The sequence below is a fragment of the Halichoeres trimaculatus genome, unplaced genomic scaffold (genome assembly GCF_033239565.1).
Source record: "Halichoeres trimaculatus isolate MK-OKI-2021-1 unplaced genomic scaffold, fHalTri1.1 fHalTri1_scaffold_21, whole genome shotgun sequence".
NCBI lineage: Eukaryota > Metazoa > Chordata > Actinopteri > Labriformes > Labridae > Halichoeres > Halichoeres trimaculatus.
The window spans coordinates 17,953,545-17,973,828 of NW_027437199.1; the positions used below are offsets into that span (position 1 = coordinate 17,953,545).

Genomic DNA, 20,284 nt, shown 5'->3' on the forward strand with positions numbered 1-20,284 from the left:
TTATTGATACTTCTGCTTATTGATACTGATAGTTATATAATATTAGCAGGTCTAGCTAATGCTAGTTGTAATTTTGTGCGATATGAATAAAGATTAGTTGAGTAGTCAGTTTGTAACACTACCAGCAGAGGACAGCTCACTGGCTCCCAAAATGGGGAGAGCAAAACACTGATAGCTGCCGGCCATTTTAAGTGCATCTTGAACGATCTTTCAAGACCCAAATAATATTGTTTTCTATGACTATGTAAACACCAAAACTACCTAAGAAGAGTGGACAAGGAAAACAAGATATTGAAAAATTCAGTTTGCATGATTTACAGTATATTCACAATTTGATCATCTCAGATTGTTTTTTTTAAACCAATATTGATATCGGTAAATATCGGTTATCGACCATAACAGCAATTTTAACATCGGATATTGGTATGGGCCAAAATTTTTATACCTGTGCATCCCTGGTCATAAAATGCCTTTCAATTTTGAAAACTATTTAGAAATGCATATGTCATAGATTATAATATAAATATCAACAAAAATAGGCATTAAAATTGAGATAAAGGCACACAAACAGGAAACATTTGATTTTTTTTTCACATTTTTTCCATCAACTTATCTAAGTATCCGGGGGGGGGGGGGGGGGTCGCCAGTCTCTGGCACCATTATTCTTGGGGTTTTTTAGGGTTGCAAGCTAAAACTTTGGGAGCCCCCGTTAGCCCTTCATTCATACTTTCTGTCTTCTTGGTTCCCACCCCCTGTTTTCTTCAAGCATTCAACATCAAACAAACAAAAGTTCTTAAAGACAGAAGAATGTTACTAGTGATGACAAATAATAATGTCGTTTGGAAAAGTGTTGTTGCATTTCGATAAACAGCCTACTAATAATCAAAACAGAGATAAATGGTGAACAGCAGCCATTTTATTGAGCTTTGTTTTTAAATAGTGGTGACAGTTGAACCAAATATTCCAGCTGCATCGAACCATATTTATCTGAGTGAGCTCTGGTTTTGTTGCAACATTTAGAAAAATGCATTTTAACCTCTGTGCCACGAATACTGCGGCTCATGTGTACACATGAATCAAATCTGTGTGAAATAAGAAGTGATGCAGACCACCACAGAGGAGTTCATGTTAGGAAAATAACTGCAAGGGGTGTTTCTATTCATGCTCTGCAAAGGATGGCGTTTGGTATGGCTGCTTCAGGAAGACAGCGGTAAGAAAAACTTCAATATGGATCCTGAGTCTTCATGAATCTTGGCAGGAGAGTGGACTACAGAAAACAGCACAAGGAAAAGCAACAAGACGGATTTCAGTGGGATATTTCATCATCTCACATCTGGGAGTGTCTACAGCTAACGCGCTGTCTGTCTCAAGAGTTTGAGGTGAAAAGAGAACAATTTAAAGGATAACAGAGGAGAGAAATTTTAAACCATGGCACTGAATTGGGAAAAAGTCCTAAAAACATACAGTCAAGCACACAGAAGACAATGAAATTGAAGAGTAGTGAAGGGGACACTCTGGGTGAATCAGTGGTGGCTTTCCTCCGGGTGTTTTTGGTTCTTCTTTGCTTGAAGTAAAGGTTAAATGTGAAGAAATAAATACAAAATTCTCGACATCACATAGCTAAAAAAACAAAAAAAACAAACCTAAAGGGGAGAAAAAATACACCAACAAAGAACATCTTTACATAGTAAACACAATGCCTCCCCTGCAGATGTACATTTAAAAATATATCTGACAATGTACACAACGTGGTTCGCTGGAAAACAGTAGGATCAACAAATCTCCAGGGCAGCCAATCGGTGCCTCCTACTCCATCCAGGGTCACTAATGTCATTGCTCCAGGGTCACAACCTCCACCGCCTGGCCATCCAGGGTAACAGTGTTGTCTATGCGTGTGGCAACAGGTGCCATCGCGACCTGGACCGGCCTGTTGCCCTGTGCCAGGCTGGTCACAACTGTCTGGTACATGCTTACAGGGATCTGGACGAGACCTGAAGAAAGGGTGGGGAGAAAGTTTGGTTTTAGACTCAGAATGTGGTCATCTTTGGAGTGATTGTTTCCTAAATTTGTTTCATCGAAGCAGGAGTTAAAAAAGATCAGGTCAGAAATGAGAGGTTATCTTGTGATTGGAGTTGGTGCTTGTGAGGCGTTCAGGTCCAGGTCGGAGACAGGAGGTAGCCATGTCACAGAGACGGCATTTCTGAACAATGGTCCAATTGAATGTTCTCAGCCCGCTTCCTCCCATGCCCAGCTGTGTGTCTGTGTGTGTGTGTGTGTGTGTGTGTGTGTGTGTGAGTGCCTGCAGGGATTATACTGCAGTCACGTGGGCCTCTGCCCCACCCTACAAGCTGTCACAGTGTCACAAGCAGGCAAGAAGGTCAGTGTAGGGGATGTTAGTGGCTCATACCCGCTTCCATTACTGGGATCTAAGACACTGGACATTAAATGCACCAAACACACATTACCCATAAACCCCTTCAAGTAATAACTGGTATAAAAACAGCTGCTTCGAATCAATCCACAAACCTTCAATGTGAAAAAGGAGGAAATGTTTGTTGATCTTTCATGTCTACTTCACCAAAATGAGGTTAGCTGGTAATTGTGGGCCCTCCAATGTGACCCTTGCTAAGCCCACTTGCCCGTGATTTGTGACAGGGTTAAGTTTCCCTGATGCAGGTAATTGTGCTGGTGGTGATTATGATGGAGGGACAAGGCACTGGCCTGGCTTGGTGGACTGAAAATGAGTGCCTCGCTATTGTTACCCCCGTACATGGAGAGTCGTGTCTGGTGTGGCCCCATGTATACATCAGCCTGTGTGTGTCTTTGTTAGTAAAGGGTCCCTTCATAAGCCAATCAGCGGTGTCTGGATCGCTGCACTTCAAACGCCGCTCTCCACTCAGGTGGAGCACTACAGTGATTAGCTAAGGTCAATAGTCGGGGGAAGGACCGGCTCTGGCAGCTCCATTAGTGGCTGAAGTGAGCGATTGGAGCAAAATGAGTCCTCGTGGTTTAGGACCAAGACGTTGAAGAACAAAAAGGTGCAGATGTTAGATTTGGGTAGCTTGGATTTACATTAGTGAGCAAACACACACTCGAACAATGGAGTGTTTTTTTAACCCATAGTTTACCTTTTTTAATGACATCATTTTAGTTTGTCCAACACTTTAAATAGGCAATATAAATAAACTTTGACTTAAGTTTTGCATTTAAAAATGTTTAAAGCTTCCTGCTGTTTCAGTTCCAACAGCTTAAAGTTAAACTTGATTTAAAAGAAGTAAATATCATGTTAACATCTATAGAAAATCTACTTTAAAATCAAAACCCATCATATTAGACAAATACGAGGCATCAGAGATAATCTTAACCTTGTTTTTTCCTCTGTTAAAAGGCATGCTGGCTGAGAGTAATTTTGTTTTGTCAATCATGTGTTTCCTTAACGTTTTGTGAGAAAAGGGACAGATGCAACAAGATTTTTTCCACTATCTGCTCCTTTTCATTCATTTGAGATTTTTGGTTTTATAGTGTATATTTTATGATGAATGAATAAAATAAAGATCAACTAATCAACTAAGCTATATGAATAAAGATTAGTTGATTGGTCAGTTTATAACACTACCAGCATTGGACACCACACTGGTTCCCAAAATGGGGAGAGCAAAACACTGATTACAGGGCCATGAAATGCCTTTAAAAATAAAAAAAACTATTTGAATTGCATATTTAATAGATTATTAATATATTATTATATTTATAAATAGGGTTAAATTTAAGATAAAAGCACAAAAATAGGAAACATCTTTTTTTTTTTTTAGATCAGCTTATTTAAGTTTCTGTTTTGTGACTACATAAAAGAAGAGGGTGACTTTTCTGCTAATTCTCTGACTAATGAAATTCTTGCTTCGATTTTTGTAAGGGATGCATGATCTAACTTTTAAAGCCAGAGTACCAATACCGATACCTGGGCTTCGGTGTCTGTTGACAGAGATAATCTGTTCCGATACCAGTATTGACCAAGCATTATTTATTCCCTAATATGAGGACGAGACTGAGAATTATCTTTAGGTAACTTAAGACTTTTCTAACTTTGTGAATTAAAATAAAATCAAAATAGATTCAAACTGACTTAGTTTTATTATTTATGGGATTATAAATGTGAAAATGTGTGCTGAGTAAATCAGTACTAACAGGAATTATAATTAACCAGTAAACCTCAGCAGATAAGTGAGGAATTAACAACTTTTGTGAAATACTTCCAAACTGCTGAGCTGCTGTAGTTATCTTTTTAATGATTTAGCTCTACTTAGCAAAAATGCACACAAAAGCACAGAACTAAGTTGACTAGACCTGTCCTATGGATTGGGCCCTTTTCACCCATATCTATTTTAACTTTAAGAACCATTATCTGACCTTATTCCCAATATCAGGATCGGATTGGTGCAAGTTTTTGGTATTAATCCTCAATGACACACATGACCTACAAGCCCTCACTTAAGGTTTATCTTCGGTCGATGAAAAAGTCAACAAGTATTTTTAATAAGTCCATTTGTATACACTCAAATGCCCCTTACAGTTCCTATTTTTGTTACTTTTCTGGGCTGATTTTCTTAAGAACTATTTAATAAAACTTATAGAGCCACTAGTTTAACATCACACACTGAGCTTTATAAACTAGACGGACAGAAGTAACATACAGCTGGAAAGCTACTTTAGGTAATCTGCTCTCTTTAGGAGGGACCCTGAGACATCTGCTCACACGCCATGAGAGGCGTGCTTTGTGTGAGTGAAGGATGGGACTGTGAAGAAGAAAAAGGCTAAATTTACTTAGTTACTACATTTTTATATCTAAATATATATTAATTATATCTGAATGGACTCTAATGTTGAAATTTGTTAGTTTTTTAACAGAAATCTGAAAAAAAAAAACCCTCACAATCTCAAATCATAGCCATAAGCAAAGCTACATAAAAATAATCAATTGTACGTGCTAAATTTTGCAAACAACTCAAGGTTATAAGTGTTGTTTATGACAAGTACCATCCTTATGTTTCCACACTTGAAATACTGACTGGGCATATGCTAAAAATGGTCTTTAACACGACGCAACAGCAATGGGACGATGTCGTTACAAAGTGCTCCATTCCCAGCAGACACACACTACCACAGCAGCGCATGCAGTATGCATGTAAGGAGGTTGGCTATAGGGCGAAGCAGCTAACGTATCATTAAAAGCAGGGAGTATTCTACAAGACACACACACGCATACACACTCACACACACACCATCTGTCACATCAGCACGGAGTAGATTAGAGTGTAGGAGCTCAGAGGTCTCACCGCAGTGCTACTGCAGGGAAGATTACACTTAGTAAGACTAATTAGAAATGCCATTGGCTGAGGAACAAACATAAGTGGCAATTAGTCAAAATGTGGAGCCAAAACTTCCTTCACAAAATCATTCACTTCTCTGCTATTGTGTTTTTTCTTTATCATACTCTGACGAAATAGTCTCCCACTTTTTTTTCATACAGACCACTCATTTAATTTAAAACAATGGAGGCTGAAGCTCAATGAGTATCACAGAAGACAGAACCAACAAGATGAAATATATGTATATAGGATTTCACTGGTCAAAACAAATAGTACAGAAATAATTTGATTGATATGTGTAACCATAAATGTTCAGCCATGATCAAAATGGTTAACTTTTAGTGGCTAGAAAATGCTGAATGTTGAAATGGGGCTCAGCAATTCAGTTCAGAGCAGGAGACATCTGGCACAAACAATGTCTACAGAAAACACCATGTACCAAAATAAAAAAAATGTTACCTCATATCTTTAATAGGGATTTCATTTACAAAATCACCTGTTGCCACCAAATACTTCTGTTAAACTACCCCCTTTATCATACAGGCCTCCTGGACCTCCTGGAAACAGAAAAGATCATTTTTCGTTCTTTCACAGACCGCTTGAATTTTTTCACAAGCCCAAATGGTTGAGGAGTTACGGTAATTTAAAGAGCGCTTATAAAATAGGAGCATCAGTGCACCAATGGGTTTTAAAGCTTAAAACATTTTAAGTCTTAAGAATTCAAAACCATTTCACTACACACAGCAAGAAACTGTTCAGTAAGAAAAGATCCTGAGATTGAAAAAAAAAGGGGCGTATATTTCACCTTTTTTCTTGGGATGAGTTTCAAAAAGAGTTAAAGGTATAAAAACTGGTCTTTTTAAGTGAATTTAAGTTAAATGTTGTTGTTGGATGCAGACAGATCAGGGTGTTTGTGATCTGCTTTAAGTACCTGTGACTTTGTTTCACTTGGACAACTTTAAAATAATAACAAAATAGCTGTAGCTCAATGGTAGAGTCAGTCATATCAGTCTAAAGGTTAGCAGTTGGATCCCAGTTTCTACAGTCACATACTAAAGTATCTTTGAGCTAGACACCGAGTCTGTGACATGGGAATGAATGAGATTATAGCTGCTTCTAAAATCAGAGAATAAATGTGATGTTACTAGTCGTAACAATGTTTGAGAAACATCTACTGCTCCTGTTGAAAGGATCTAACGCTCAATACATCAATCACCACAATCTGGATGGACCATAACTGACATTACACTGGATGGAAGCAACCAAGGCATCGTTTGGCCCTCACAGCCTCAGAGCCCGAGCCATACACAGACCTTTTCTTCCTTGAGGTGTGACTTAAAATAATTTTATAGTGATGTCATCAAAAGGATCATTCTTTTCCGTTTTTCAGTACTAATCGATGGACTTTTGTTCCTCTGTGTTTGTTATTGTTTTGTTCCTTTCTGTTAAATTCTTCATGTGTAAATCTAAACAAATTCCCTTTTTGATTGCTTAAGGTGATTTCTGTGATTTTCCCAAAGGTCAGTTTTTTAAAAACAAACCCCATGATGAGACAGGTTAACACTCAGTATAGCAATGTGTGCTGGCCAGTTTAAGGGACTACTTTTGGACTCTGTCAAAGCTAAATGCTTTATATTAAGACTAGACATGCACTGGTCAATCGGTGCCGGATTCCTTAATTTTGGGTGATCGGCAATTGGTGATCCTTACATATGAAACTGATCTTACATCCCTCCAGGAAGGTCTGACAGACAGCCAATGTTGCTTTTTGCTCTGAGACCTAAAACTCAGGAGACTTTATTGGTTATTGAAGTTAAAATGTAAAGATTTTGTTGTTTCACAGGTATTGTTCAATGATTTCCAATAAAATAAGATTGGAACATTGAAGGCATATGCTGTCAGTAATAAAAAATAAAAATCGGTATCGACAGGTCAGGCTTTTTAAAGATCGGTGATTGCCCAGTAAATTGTGATAGGTGCACCTCTAATTAGCGCCCACTGCGCTGGACTCAAACTGGCTTCTGAATTTTTGTCTCCAAACTCTCATCTCATGCCATGAACATCTAAACAGGTGTCTTTGCATATTATATAACCCTATGTAAATTCTGTCCTCTGAGATAGATTTTATGTGCTGTGTTTCATCCTAACATTAAACATGAACATGTACCTGTAGCATCTCCTGCCAGAGCTCCAACTGCAGCCGCTGTCTCCGCCAGGACAATCTGCCCTCCGCCTTGTAGAGTGGCCTCTGCAAGCGTTGCCACGGCATGGGCGGCTGCCTCACTGCAACACACACACACACAAACACACACACATCAGAAAGTGTGCAACAATATAAACGTGGAGGCAAATTAAAGATTATTGTTGAAAATCGAAGCACTGGTGTTTGATGTCTATAGTTCACTTAATACATATTCCTGACAAAATCATTGTGACAAGGTTGTAAGGGGTGCGTACACACACACACACACACACACACACACACACACACACACACACACACACACACACACACACACACACACACACACACACACACACACACACACACACACACACACACACACACACACACACACACGATCTGCTCACAAAGGACAGGGTTATTAGCAAGATGCAGGGTGAAGATGTAGGAGTGTATGAGCCTTAAGAGGCTTTTCCAGTCTGGACTTATTGAGAATCTGTCACATCTCCCTAAAGGCCAGGTGCTGTGGGTCTAACGAAGCAGTTTTATTAACCAGATCTGTCCAGTGGCATTACCACGAGCCTATTACCACACCAGCTTTCTTATGAACTAATGGAAATGTTCACAGCTTGGTTGGTAATCACATGTGAGATTGAATGATGGATCAGAGATAAGGAGGAAGAAGACGAAGAGGAGGGTGGGGGCTGAAGGAGTGAGAGGGTGAGCGTAATGTTGATGAAATATGTGCAAACAAAAATAAAAATAAATAAATAAATCAGAAAGAAAAGTTTTTTTATACAGCATAAAGGCGAGACGGAAAGGCTGTGGAGGTGATTAACAGAGACCACCACCAGAAATAGAGACAAAATGTTCCAGAGCCTGTGGAGCAGAGCGCAGAGTAATCAGCACAGGTAAACAGGAGGAAGGGAGGGAGGACTCAGGTGGGTGCAGGTAACAAGCCCCAGTGGGACATACCCATACACATCAGAAATTATTGCCTTCACACGAGTGCAGTGAGAAAACAGAGTACATGTCAGCATTTTAGCAACAACTGGCCTATGATTTCAGAACATTCAGTCCTTTCCTGAATCATCAGAGAATTAAAATCAACCTTAAGACCACGTTGATCTGCTGTGGCTGCTTACTACTCAGCTTTATTCATGAGCAATCTCAAGTTTTATTCAGATTTTGAAGACACTTGTGCTATGACAGGACACGGTTGATGATTCTCATCTGATTAAAATGCTCTGTGTCTGATTTCCCTACAGAAAAACACTTTGCTAACAACAACCTCTGTCAGTGTTTAAGCACACAAGTGAGCTTTCTGCTTGGCTTCAATCTGTTTAAAATACAAGCAAAAAACATCAAGCATTAAAGTCTTGAACTTTAGATTTTAATAATAATAACTGAAGCACACTAAATAAACCTGCTGTAACTCCCTGTTTTTTCATCTCCCTATGTATATTGTACTCATCTATATGTATGGAAAATATCAAAGATGCACTATACCATCGATATATTATCAGATATTGGCCAACACACTGATATACACAGGTAAAACAAACATATAATAATGTCGTGCGGCAAAATTGATTAAAAGTCAGACCTTTGCGCCATGAACTGAAGCTGCTGCTAATAAGTTTTGTACTTTTTTATTGTTTGCACCTCTCTGTTACACAGTGTTATCTCCCATAGAAATGAGCAGAGTAGGAGAAGCCCACCTTCGTATTTTTGTCCTGATTAGAGATTGAAGCTGTATATCAGGGGTGGGTAAAAATATTGATGAACTGATGCATCCAAATATTTCCTCGCCCATTTCAATATCGATTCAGCAAATCCTCTGAATCAATTCATCCCCTGGCCAGTGAGGGGGACTGAGTGTGTTATTCCCATTGTATGGACGAGGGCCAAACAAACAACAACAAAAAATGGCAGCCAAAGCAGCAGTAACAGCGTAAAGCCTGATCCTTTGGCTTTAAAGTCTGACGTTTGGTCAATATCAATTCGATATTGAATCGAATCAATATCGAATCGTGAGGTTCTTAGCAATACCCAGCCCTACTGTATATAGTTTTTGCACTTTTCGTGGTTTTGTTTGCACAGTGCAGATTGAGCAGTCCCATATTTGGCTCCTCTTTTAAATTTGAGTTCAAGCAGCAGTCTGTACGGTATATGTAGCTGACTTATTTAAGAACATTTACCATCAAAGAACAAACCATTTTACTTAATTTGGGTTCAATTGCTGAACGGCTGCACTTCTCACATGTTCCCTGTGAACAGAGATTATGTTTACTGACTCTATCAATTGTGAAACTGTCCAAATTTGCTCTGGCTGTGGGTATTGTCTGGGAGAGCATCCTCCATGTTTTAAGTATGACGAACCTTTTTGTATCATTTTGTTTGAAAGTAAATGTCATAAACAAATATACAGTATTAAGTATTTGTCTTATTTTGCACAAGAAATAAATAATACATAACAAATATGATAAGAGTATGCACCATAATACTATAAAGTACTTCCAATACAGGACAAAGTTGATGATCTCTGCAATTAGGTGTGTGGACAAAATATCTGTATATTGGTTTTCGGCAAAAAACCTGTTATTGTGCATCCCTACAAATATGGGGTATTATTTTTCGACACCATGCAGCCTTGCTTTGTACACCACTTTTTCAAAAGATGACAGTCGAGCACATGCGAAGACTTATTTCTCCAGCATCCTCCTCACCTGTTCAGAGCCATCGTGACGGTGGCTCCAGGCTGGATCTCCTGACTGGCAGCGACAGCGGCTTCAGCCAGAGACGCCACAGCCTGCGTGGCCTCTGAGGCCTGAGTGGTTTGGATTGTCATCTCACCGCCCTGAAGCGTGGCCCAGTTCTGCTCGACCTAAGAAAGCAGCATTGTAATTACGCTCTGAAACTAAATGAATTCAAGTGGTGAATGTTGATGCTAAGGAGTTGACAGCCTGTTGTTAAGTTGACAAGTCAAATTTCCCTCTACTCCTCATTTTTCTTTGTATAGCTGTATTACTTAATGAATTGTGTCCTTGCTAAATAGTTAGCTGCATCTGTTCATTTGTGATTAAATGAAGTAACATAAACATCAAAAACTGTGTTCGGTGTTTTTACCTCTCCATCAGTCACAGTGGAGTAATTGACCTGTGCGACTGTAACACCTGGCAGCTCTGAAGCGTCTGCCAAGGTGGCGACTGTGTGTCCTGTGCCGACCTGAGAGAAACACGAAAACACAAAACTCAATAATGTACAAAATCTCAAACGCTAAGACGACTTTTTCTTCAGAGTGCGTGGCTGCAAAGATCCAAACGTACCTGGATGAGTGAGACTGTTCCGTCAGGATTGTTGACGGTCTGTACCACAGTCTGTGAGGGCACCAGGTGGGCGATGCTCTGTGCTGCGGTCAGGTGGTGCTGGGCGACTGCTGCAGGGTTGACCTGCTGGTCTTCAAAAGCGTATAGCAGATCTTCACGGCCGTGCTGCTTGTAACAGTTCTTAACGATGGTTCGTAGTGCTTGCGTCCAAGACACCTGGGGTAAAAATGATATTCAAAATGAGATTTGTTTATTATCATTTAAGAAGGCTGCAAAATAAAGGAGAGGCCTGTCTGAAAATTATCAAAAATTTCTTCTGATATGAAAACCAGTTTGACGCCAATTTGGAGGAACAAGATCTACATAAGGCCCCCTCAGATAGCCTCAGGAGCTCTTCAACATGTAAAATTAGAAAATGGTTATTGTGCAGAATTTTCAGCTGAAAAATAAAAAAGCTGTTCGAAGGAGGTGAAGAATAAAAAATAAATCCACTCTCATATATTCTCAACTACTCCTCTCACCCTCTGTTTCTGCTCCTCTGTGCGCACGTCACTGCGAACGTTGGCCCACGGGATGTCCTCAGGCCACCACACTGGCTTGCAGCTCTCTTTACCCCACCCGGGCTTCCCTCGGCCTGTGGAGTACTTCAGCATCTCTGGGATGAACGCTCGCAGCTGGGCCTGCAGCAAAAAAACACACGAATGAAGAAATAGAAGATGAACTCCACAATCCTCTGAAGTGCAAAGCTGTAGATTCCCACACGGACACAATAGCACACACATGCCCTTGAGCGGGCAGGGTTGTATTGATCAGGCACCTGCTGCTGGCTGCTGAGGTAGTCATGACCTGCAAATAGAATCAGGCTTTCTAAAAGGAGAACAGTGCGATCGTGTTTATCAACAGACTGATCTATGATTGTGGCTCCAGCTTGGTGTGTCTGATGGACACCGCGGGAACATCTGAGGTGATCTTACTCAGTATAACCTCTCCTAGCGAGGGCTACCCTACAACCAGAGGTATTAACAAGGACAGGCTGGTCAATATTGTTAATAAGAAAATCAATGAGAAAGAAAAACATTGGATTAACTTAATCACTCACAGTGTGCCAGTTTGTTGACACACGTTGTCATTTTCTCACTTTGTTAGAGCTTTTTTCACTATTTTTTTAAATGTTATATTAACAAACAAAGAGACAGAAATTATTTAGCAATGATTAATGCTTAGTTAGGCGCTGCCCTGTTGTGGCTGCCTGTTGTAGCAGTCCTCTCTTCCTTGTCTATTCCTTGTAATTTTTTCGTCTCTTTTTCGTCATCTTTGCATCTGGAGTGGGTCATTACCTTGTATTGTTTATTTGTTGGTCATAGTCAAACTGGTTTTGTCTTCAGTGACGTTTTTACTATTTTTGCTCCTGTGTTTGTCTGGAGATTTTTCATGTAACCATGGCTGCAATGTTTACATGTGAATTTAGCTGTTAGCAGCCTGTAGCAAGTCAATGCTAACTGGTGCAAGGCCTGATGTTTCCCCACAGGGCGAAGAGAAGGAGGTGAGGACGATGTGCTGGTTCTCAGGTGTGAGCTAAGAAGTGATGACATGGACTTGTCCTTGCATCCATCATTATTGGAAAAGTAAGATCTACCTCCAATAAGATGGACGAGCTAGCCGTGCTAACCCAGCAACAGAGGGAAAACCAGAAGGTAGAGTAGCATCATGCTATTCACAGATATGGCTAACAGAGCTGTGTGCTGCGAGCAGACAGGATCTAGGAGACAGAGACTGAACAGACTGCTGAATGAGCTCAGTCCTGGACCCTGTGGAGGTGGAGGCTGGCTGAATGAATAATGATGGACAAGCTGTCATAATCTATTTTTTTTCTTATGAACCTTTTTGCACCATACACTTTCTTTAATTTGTTTTCTTGATTGCTGCTGTGACTCCTGAATTTCCCCTCAGGGATAAATAAAGTATGTTCTATTCTATTATCGGGATTCAAACAGCAACAATTACAGAAACTAGACCTAAATAACATGTCTGTGATGGAAAAAGAGGATAAGTGAATAGGTAAAGAATAATCCATCCCTATTTTTGAGGCTAAATGTTGTGGTGCTAAAACTGCCTTTGTTCTTCACGTGTGGCATTGAGCCGCGCACATATGCCCTCATCATCACAACAACACTTCCAGGACCAGCTCACACTCCCTGACAGGCCTGGGTGGGGTTTAGTGCCCATGTCCTCAGTGTCCTGGTCATATGCAAGCATCAACGGGGGATTATATTGCACAATGAGGCACTGCAGCGTCTGCCTGCCTTGACATCACGGTCTAAATTTGGTTCTGGGAGAAATAAATCCCTTCCTCCTCCCTCTTTTAGACCCCCTTTCCTGACTCACAATCACACATCACCTCTCTGATGGGATCTTTCGTGCAAACGGATATGATAAAATGGATTCTTAATGGAAAATGGACGGCCCGTTCTTAACCATACCAGCTTTGGGAAACAGAAAGTGCTTCCAGTAGCCGTGGTAAAGGGGCTTTACCTCGGCCAACACTTGGCGTCCTGACAGGACAATCTGGATCAGCTGCAGAAAAAAGGACTAAGTAGCAAAAGAGACGCTTACATTTCCACCTGTGGCGGGCCCATGTGTGGATGTACATTGATGCATGTTTGTGCAGGCCAGATGGCCTAATTACAGTGACTACTGAGTTAAGTGGCATGTTGTCCTCGAACCCACTACCCAGCCCCCCCGGTCCTAATCCTCCAAGCAATGGTCCAATCAGTATTTAGGAAGGAGGCGATGTCGCCGGGTCCCTGGCCTTTACAAAGCTAGGGGGTAATTATGAGCTCAGGCTGGACCTGGGATCACCTGCTGCAGATGCTCCATAAATCTGATTGGCCAATCCTTTACCTGCGTCACTAAAACTCACTTGGGATTTCTCTGTATCTGTGCCATACCTGCTGCAGATGTCTGCGTAGAAGACAATAAGGTATTCCTTGTATGGATCAGGCACGCCAACCCTGATTTGGCTTCCTTTCATCACAGTTCTCTTTAATGAACTTGCAGCTTCTGAGGGTGATAAACATTTCCAAGAAGAACAGGACGCCATGATGTCCCTGATACATTTCTTAAAAACCCATCCCCCACATCTTTTTACCTGACTTGGCCAAGCTACGTGAGGCAACAGGTTACTCCTGATAATCCCATCCTACAACTTCCAGAAAAACAAGCACCAGCTAACACCTAACCCCAGAGGACACATCTGGCCCTGGGATTGGCTACGGTGCTCCCAGGGTTTTAGGGCTGTCTCTGAGGGCCGCTGACATTCTGGCTAGTCTGATGATGATCCAGAAAATGCGTCAGCAGCACAGGGAGGGCAGAGTAAACAAGCCGGGCTCCCTGGGGTGAGGAGAGTGAGGTTGGCAGTGGTGCTAATGTTGCAGTGAAAGGCCTTAGAGTCACATCCGCTGTCTGCTCACTGGCAAAGCAGCAAATCCAGCCTGACTTTAGGTGGAAGCATAACATATATGTGTAAATACCTTAAAAATACTTCTGCTCAAATAAGCATAAAGGAATAAGGCAATGATAAATGTCTATAAGGAAATTAAACTAGGTGTTTGACCTTGACATGACTGCCTAAGCTCCTTCTAAAACAAACATATAACACACCACAGGGATATTTTGCCATCTGGTGCCCTCTGCTGGAGACAGATTGAAAAAGCTACTAAGAGTTTTGGATGCAGAGATGCAAAGCTGAAGGGACTGGACATAACACATACATGTTTGTTTGTACTTAAACAGAGAGAGAACCAAGCTTGACCTGGGTCATCTTGTCCACAGACACAGGGATGCCGTCGATGGTGAGAGGGGGCAGCTCCGAGGCCAGCCCTTCAGCAGCAGGGGCATGTTCAGCCAGAGCATTCTCCAGATCCTCCAGCATCATGCCTTTATACTTTCGTACCTGTAGAGAACAACATCAAATATTAGCATGTAGACTCAGAGTTAGAAAGCTAAAGGCAGGTACACACTGCAGCACATGTGTCAAACTAAAGGTCCGCGGGCCAATTGCGGCCTGCAAAACCATTATATGTGGCCTGCGAGAGCTTAAAGGGTCTGATTGTCTTTGAATAGAAAAGGGTGCATTGACCATAAATTACATTTCTCATAATACCTACCGATCATGTTAACCCCGGAGGTGATGGCATCCCGCCACTAGATTGCAGTGTTTTTCCATCAGTGCTATATTCCGAACTAGTAAAATTGAGAAATAAAACAATATTCCCAAAATGTCCAGGAAGAGAAAAGTTGATGCAGACAGAAGGCTGTTGTTTCAAGAAAGATTGGGAGGCCAATATATGTTTGTGCTTTCAGGAGAAAAGCTGATATGTCTTTTGTGTCATAAGGCCGTGGTGGTTGTCAAAGAGAACAATCTACATCGGCATTTTGACACCAAACACGGAGCTAAGTTTGCTAAAGTGAGCCTTCAAGAAAAACAACAAATAGTGCAAGAATTAAAATGCAAACTGCAATCGCAGCAGGATGTGTTCAAGAAAGCACAACCAAAAATAACGAGGTAGGCAGTGAAAGCTAGCTTAATCATGGCTGAAGAAATTGCCCGCCCATTTTCAAAGCAGTAGTTTCATTTTTTTCACATTACATTTAGTTACATTTTATAATTTTTAACAGTTACATCTGGCCCTTTGAGGGCAACCATGATGCTGATGTGGCCATTAGTGAAAATGAGTTTGACACCCCTGCACTACAAGATAATAAGGCTGATTTTAGTCCTAATCTCTTCCTTATGATCAAAGCCAGCAAAGGCCCAATCATCTGATGTCTGCAAATGACATCATGTGTAATTTTCCTGTGGTGTGGGGTGTGTTAAGAGTGATTTTGTCCGGTCTGAGCCGCTCAGAAGGCCTCCGATTGAAAGATCGTAGATGATGAACGTGTCTAATTTTTGCGGCCAAAAATCCTGCAGTGTGGGGCGCTCCGAGGGAAGCTGAGCGTACACAGCATGTAATGTCATATGAAGTGGAGCAAAGCCAATCAAGACGCAGCTGACTCAGCTGACTGACCGAAGAGAAAGAAATCTATCTGTAATACTTGTGACCACTTTACTCACCTCCAACTCTCTTTGTTATTCATATAGCCCATAACCCCGCCGTCTCCACGACTTTTCCCAAATCTTTTTTTTTTTCCAAAATCTAAAAGGCCAAAACATTCATCATTGCTTTTTCCCGTTCGTCTGTCATGTTTGTTTACACCAAAGTCACCTTCTATGACGCGAGAAGAAGAAGCTGAAGCTCTGCTGTAGAATCTGTTAGTGTGTGGTTTGCTTTGGAGTGCACACCAAACACTTTAAGATCAGAAGAGAGAAATCTTGTGTGATCTGTTTTTTGTTATCATCAAGTGTGTGCTCTCTAAATGTGTGAAGGTTTGAAGAATCCTGAAATGTGTGCCAGCCTTAACCATCAACCTCTGAGAGAAGGGACACCTTCAGCAGAAATGAAGCAGGATTTTGCGATAGCTAAGAGGAAGTTAGGATTTTCCCTTTTTAGGAGCAGCGAGATGTCATCTGACAGTAAGACTCACCACATTCTCCAGAGGAGCAGCACCAAACACTTTGAACATAGGGTTGGGTTTGGAGGGAGAAATACACAGCACTATAGCCTGTTGGCCCACTCTGGTGGTGTACTCGTCCAGGGTGGCTCGTAGCTTCCTGTAAAACACAGACACACATTTCGATGTTCTAAATGAAAGCCACACAAGCATCACGCTGACTGTGTTTGAGGATGAACCACTTCTTCAAATTGATGGCTCAGATAAATAGTTCACCTAAGGAGACGAGTCTGCTGCCTCTTGCGAATGGAGGGGTTGGATTCAAAGATATGAGGCCTCTTCCTTTTCTTGCCGGTTGCCACTGCAGCAGCTGCTGCCATGCCTACTGGTCCTGAGGAGTAAAAGTGTAAAATAGAACTTTATTTGTCATTATAACAAGTACAACAAAATTGCAAAATACAAAAAAATAAATAAAGTATATAATAAATAATAAATGTAGTATAGTAGAGTATAGTATAAAATTAAATATAAAGTATGCACTGGTATTCAGATTAGATAAAAACACTTCAACATCCTTTTTTCTCTCTGGTTTCTCTGGTGATTACCTTAAACGTCAAGGCGACACAGAACTGGTTATCCCTTTGTAGCTTGACCAAAATTTATTTTTTTGTACTTTGGGATAATTCACTGATAAATAAAAAGTATAAAAATAATAACCAAAAAAAAACAAAAAAAGAACGAGAGAGGTAATTCAAGGTTTTAGAGCAGCACGTCAATAGATCACTAGCTCCACCTGCTGTTCATTTAACAAATTACACCTCCCAAAGAGGAAGTTTATTAACATTAGATTGACATAATCCATAAATGACTCTTTTTATCCTCAAACATCTCCAGAGGTTTCAGTCTTCTCACAGAAGGCAATAAATAGAGTGAACAATACCTGCAGCAGCTAGGTGTGCCGTGACCTCATCAGTGCCTGCGGAGTTAAGGATATCTGTGTCGTCGTATGGATCATCATCCGGTGAAGACGTTGAATCTTCTTCAGCGCTCATCATGGATGCTTCAGTGAAAGTTGCCACATGTACCTACAGACAGGAAGGATCCATATAAGGAAGACAGTAATTCATAACCAGGCTATCCTGATACACTGGTACCCGATAGGAGTCTAACTTAAGTTCTGTTATAATTTACAATAGCTGGCAAAGGAGTGAAAAAAAGAAACTTGAAAGAAACAGGAATTTGACATTTTTAGATTTCTATGTTATAACTGTACCTGATGGACCTGTTGGCTGACTGCGCTGGCTTCGATGGTGGTCATTTGTTCTGTCTGGTGAACCATGTGCTCTTCCATGATTGGCCGTCTGGTCTAAAAAGCTGGATCAACAGTAATGACTGAAGAAAGGAGAGAGAAAAGCAGACAGCAAAGAAAAAATTTAAGAACAAATATATCTGTTATCCTCTATTATGAATTCCTCCTTTATTGATATATATCTATACTGGATGTAACATGCCAACATAGCTGCTTCGTGCTACTACCAACTGTAATTCTATTTACATAATTCATAAAAATATTTATAAATGCAAGGCACATCTAGATATGAATAAAAAGCACATGTTTTTAGGTGTTTTATATGTGCAAATGCTCCTCTCCAACAAAACAAACTGAACCACAGTTCATTATATATCAACTGGAAACACTGCAAGGTGTAGCCTATGGGTGTAGCTCATGTACTTATTTGAACCCCTTATGCCCTATATACGAATGTAAATTGTGCATCAGTGTGCCACAGTTATCATTCTCCTTGCGCTTGCTCATTATAACTAACAATAAAAACATAAAATAAAGAACATTTTATTAGGCACAGACCAAAATTTGGGGTATCATTATAATTAAAGAACGATGCAAAAGATCTATTTTCCTACTGCAATGTAATGAATACAAGGTCTCACAATTACAAGTATAACTCAATGCATTTTTGATTTTGCTGGGCAATACATTTCTAGACTCTGCTAAAACATGTTTTAAGTCCAAAAGACTGAAGTTACATTTCTGATATAAAAAAAAAGAAGTAAACACATACGCTTTAAGAAAGTAAGATGGGTCTGAGGCAGTGGGTGTCAATTTATTGGTGAATTGCGAAGTGTGAGCTGATGGAGTACTCATTTAAACAGGTCTGTCCACCATTGTTTTTTATTTGAGACACTTGGGACGGGTGTTATCATTAATGTATCGACAAAGAAATGAAGCAGAACTGCTATTAGCAGCAGTGCTAATGGTGTATTTACACCGAGTTCCCCCCTGTACCAAATATACGGACTGTGTTATCTGCAAACAGGATCAATGACACGACTCGACAACAACACTTATGTTTAGTCATAACGATGGCCAGAGTAAAGCTGATTTTCACAAAGTCTAATGCAGTGGGATGAGCTTTATTATCTGTCTTAAATAGGTAATATTGTAGCCCTATCGCTGCTCTACTGTAACATTAGCTGACTTGCCGGGTGGGTTGTCAACGACTGTCTAACAGGGCTAAGCTAGCCATGTCCTACATATGGCTAATAGGCTAGCTAGCTAACCATTAGTCGATGTAGCGTCGGTCATCTAAATGAACGTAGATATATATTAGAAAGAGCAGCAGTTTGTGCATAATTAGATCGTGAACATTAATTAATTCATTGTGCAATATCTGTTAAACCTCTGTAACGCATCAGCTAGCAGGAACCCCGCGCAATACAAAACAAAACAGAGCGCTACAACAGGCCCAGCGGCCTGCGATTCATTCAATGCTATTCTACCCTATCTGAGCTTATTGTCAATGCGCGCCTAGATCACGATTCCCACAAAAAGCTACATTTGTGTCAAAACCCTGCTCCTGTCAACATCTAAACAATCTGCATCATTCGCCCGAGCGCTGCCGGGTTCGATGATGCGGCTGCGCCGGGGCTGAAATAAATGGAGATTGCGCGGTAGGGCACTAACCTCAGAGCGGCTGCGCTACTTCGGGCCTGCGCCGTACAGCGAGGATGGAACCGAGCTCTAATGGAGGACAGAGGAGAGCCAGCAGCAAACACAGCAGACACAGCGGACAGAGCGCTCACTACAGTGAACTGCACTAGTGATGCCTTCAGGTGCCCCTTCTGAGCCTCTTGCTCCTAGAGTAACAACTTACATTATTTACATACAAGGTCTAATGCACATCTTGAACTGCTAGTATCTTTGAAAAGAGGCGCAAATACGCATCATGATGACTTTCTTTACACTTTCGCACTGATAGTATATGCTTGAGATTCTGACAGATAGTGTGTGAAGATGCACCAGAATGGATTTGGAATTTGTGACTGCTTCAGTTGCTCAGTTAGTATTATTGCTTTTTTTTTTTTTTTTTCTTAAAATAAACAATGCCTTTACCGTAATATTCTTTCATAACAAGAGGACTATAAAAAGCAAGACTACAACAAATTAACGCATTTAAAACACGGGAAATACTTAACAAAAAATGAATAATTCAGATATATTACGTTTCACGCTTCAAATTAGTAAAACTATTATAATCATTACTCTCCTGTGAATTTATTATTTTTTATTAACAATAAGTCGCAATGAATGATACATTTTTCATTGTAAAAGGTAAAGGAGAGTTGCCAAAGAATCCACCAAAGGGTTGTAGAGTGGCATAATTTGAAAACTGTACATACACAATATTTAAATGATTCCTCATATAATTAGACATCTACAACCTTTTTCAGACCACTACTCAGCAACTAGACATTTTATATCCATCTATTACTGAAGTATCCCGAATCATGTTGATAATCTAAGTCCAAAAAAGAGAAAAAGTCAATACATC

General features: G+C 40.6%; 1 protein-coding gene across 2 annotated transcripts; it reads right to left on the bottom strand.

Moving 5' to 3' along the window:
* Positions 1 to 885: 885 nt before the first annotated feature.
* Positions 886 to 19,570, bottom strand: nrf1 (nuclear respiratory factor 1). 2 transcript variants are annotated; one of them, XM_074698671.1, is made up of 12 exons: positions 19,417 to 19,570; positions 17,707 to 17,825; positions 17,374 to 17,518; positions 16,710 to 16,824; positions 16,467 to 16,593; positions 14,692 to 14,832; positions 11,402 to 11,560; positions 10,881 to 11,096; positions 10,681 to 10,779; positions 10,281 to 10,438; positions 7,534 to 7,649; positions 886 to 1,991 (listed from the first exon to the last, which is right to left on the bottom strand). In XM_074698671.1, exons 2-12 carry the CDS (start codon positions 17,782 to 17,784, stop codon positions 1,831 to 1,833), a joined length of 1,515 nt encoding a protein of 504 aa, XP_074554772.1. In that variant the 5' UTR covers positions 17,785 to 17,825; positions 19,417 to 19,570; the 3' UTR covers positions 886 to 1,830. The 2 variants fall into 2 exon arrangements, with proteins under 2 accessions (XP_074554772.1, XP_074554773.1); XM_074698672.1 differs by lacking the exon at positions 19,417 to 19,570 and adding an exon at positions 18,515 to 19,350.
* Between the last annotated feature and the right edge of the window lie 714 nt (positions 19,571 to 20,284).

Bases quoted from the DNA above. Each gene is read 5' to 3' on its own strand.
- nrf1 (XM_074698671.1), bottom strand. From the start codon at position 17,784: ATGGAAGAGCACATGGTTCACCAGACAGAACAAATGACCACCATCGAA. The intron at 14,833-16,466 runs GTGAGTCTTACT...TGTTCTCTACAG, and splicing joins CTGCTCCTCTGGAGAATGTG to GTACGAAAGTATAAAGGCAT. The intron at 1,992-7,533 runs GTACATGTTCAT...CCCTTTCTTCAG, and splicing joins TCTGGCAGGAGATGCTACAG to GTCTCGTCCAGATCCCTGTA.